The following is a 1878-nucleotide window of genomic DNA, read 5'->3' on the forward strand; positions in this document are numbered from 1 at the left end:
CACATGGCCGGAAAGCGGAGGGCGTTGGAGAGAAGCGGCGTCGGGGGACGTGGATGAGCGAAGTTACGGCGTTGGTTTTCTTTCCTGCGAAGTCCTCCTCTCCGGCGGACATCCCCAGCCGCGACGAGCGTTGGTTTCAATTGTTAGTTGTTTTAAAAGAAAAGGAAGAAAAAAGGAGGCCGACGCTGCCGTACTGTCTTCTCCAAACATACAGGCACGCTCGCTGCAGCCTGGGAGGTCAAAATCCGTTGCCTTCGTTAATAACGAAAAGCCCAACACTGTGCGTGTTTTAGCGGGCATGGATTCAGTGGATCAAATCCTGAAAATTAGTTGTTCTCTCTGTCTTGTTAAAGTAGACGGGTCTCGTTACTCGCCACGGGCCCGGCGTGGCGCCCACCGCCGTAATTCTTGGGGCGAGGGGATTTATTGTTGCCGTTGCACATAACAACAGCAGTTGAGATCGGGTCCTGGGCGCCAGGGCTGCGTCTCCGGTGAGAGCGGAGCTCCTGGGGAGCCCGGGGATGATTAGTGTTAGTATCGAAGCATCTTTCCAGGTGGAAAATCCGCATCTCCTGGGCACGTGCTGGTACGTACTGATAACAGGAAGGTGGGGTTGATGAGTGCTACCGGTGTCCTTAGAGCTGTGGCGCACTCAGGACGGCTGCCCCGGAATGGCTGCTTGTTCTCATGCCTTTTGTGCGTGAGAGCACCACGAGGAGAACTGAAAGTGGCCCTGATTTTAACCATACATCATTGCCCCTGTCTGCTAGGTCCATAAACTTCGCCTGCAGGCTGAAATAGCATTGACTCATCCTGAACTCTCTTCCAGTGGCTGATTACTGAAGTGGAATCTGTCTGATCGACTTAATAAGAATTTACCACTGCACTAAATGACGAAAACTTGTTTTTTGCATGGCTGGGTTTTTGCAGTTGATAGCATTTTGAGCTCTCCCTCCTGGAGGCAAATAATCCTCATAAATACTCTTATTCCTGACCTCATTAGTCAGATCCAGAGCCAACACCATTTTGAACTGGTGTCTAGAAAGCTGTTTTAGGTATTTCTAAACATGTTGGGAAGTGAGAAAAAACTGACCTGTGCACCTTGCAATAACAATGTAGGGTTCCTGCAAAGGACCAACAGCCTGGAAGACAAGGGCCGGATCGTCAGCTCCCTGAAGGAGAGGCAGTCCTCCAAGAGCCTGCTGGCGTGCGAGAACAGCGAGAAGGAATCCAGGTTCCGACGCACCGAGACAGACTTCTCCAATTTGTATGCCAGAGGTAAACGCTCTTTACAGCTTCTGCTTGCTCCAGCTCGGGCACGTCCTTTAGCAGTCTGCTCTCGCCTCCCTTAGAAGTGCAGCCACGTTCAGACCCTTTTTTTGCTTGGTTGTTTTTGAAGGAAGCTGTGTGTGGGGAGGGGATGTACGTGTGTGTGTTTTGTTTGTTTGCTGAGAGCCGCACTGGCGATGTGTACAAGTTTCCTGAAATGCAATTTTACATACTTTGGGCTGATCCTCTGCAGCCCAGCTCCAGCGGTTCCTCCGGGGTCACTCCAGATCCAGCCTCCGGGAAGACAGTAATTTTATATTTTATTTCCTCCCCAGTAAAATAGCAATGAAACCGTCTGTGATTGCTGCTACGGGGCCATTGATGAGGAGGGTGGGGAAGGGAAATCAATCCCTTTGCGGGCCGGGGGGAAGCGTTGCAGGAGAAGGGCAGGTGCGGGTTTGGGGTGCTCTTGGCCCCCGGCAGGTGAGTGCACCGCACTGCACAGCGTTAGCGTTGCAGGGCGTGCTTTTGGTCGGGGTGCCTCGGAGGTGCCCCCGCTGTTCCCGTGGGCGACCTGGGCTCGCCCTTCGCCGCCGAGGGAGAGGGGCC

General features: G+C 53.1%; 1 protein-coding gene across 1 annotated transcript in view; it reads left to right on the forward strand.

Moving 5' to 3' along the window:
* Positions 1-1878, forward strand: part of GAD1 (glutamate decarboxylase 1 (brain, 67kDa)) — a 31571-nt gene that overhangs the window by 6287 nt on the left and 23406 nt on the right. The window contains exons 6-8 of the mRNA XM_009325457.1: positions 93-190; positions 555-586; positions 1120-1278. Coding sequence (XP_009323732.1) covers positions 93-190; positions 555-586; positions 1120-1278 — 289 coding nt within the window. The remainder of the gene's footprint in view (positions 1-92; positions 191-554; positions 587-1119; positions 1279-1878) is intronic.

The sequence above is a fragment of the Pygoscelis adeliae genome, unplaced genomic scaffold, assembly GCF_000699105.1.
Source record: "Pygoscelis adeliae isolate BGI_AS28 unplaced genomic scaffold, ASM69910v1 Scaffold106, whole genome shotgun sequence".
NCBI classification, from domain to species: domain Eukaryota; kingdom Metazoa; phylum Chordata; class Aves; order Sphenisciformes; family Spheniscidae; genus Pygoscelis; species Pygoscelis adeliae.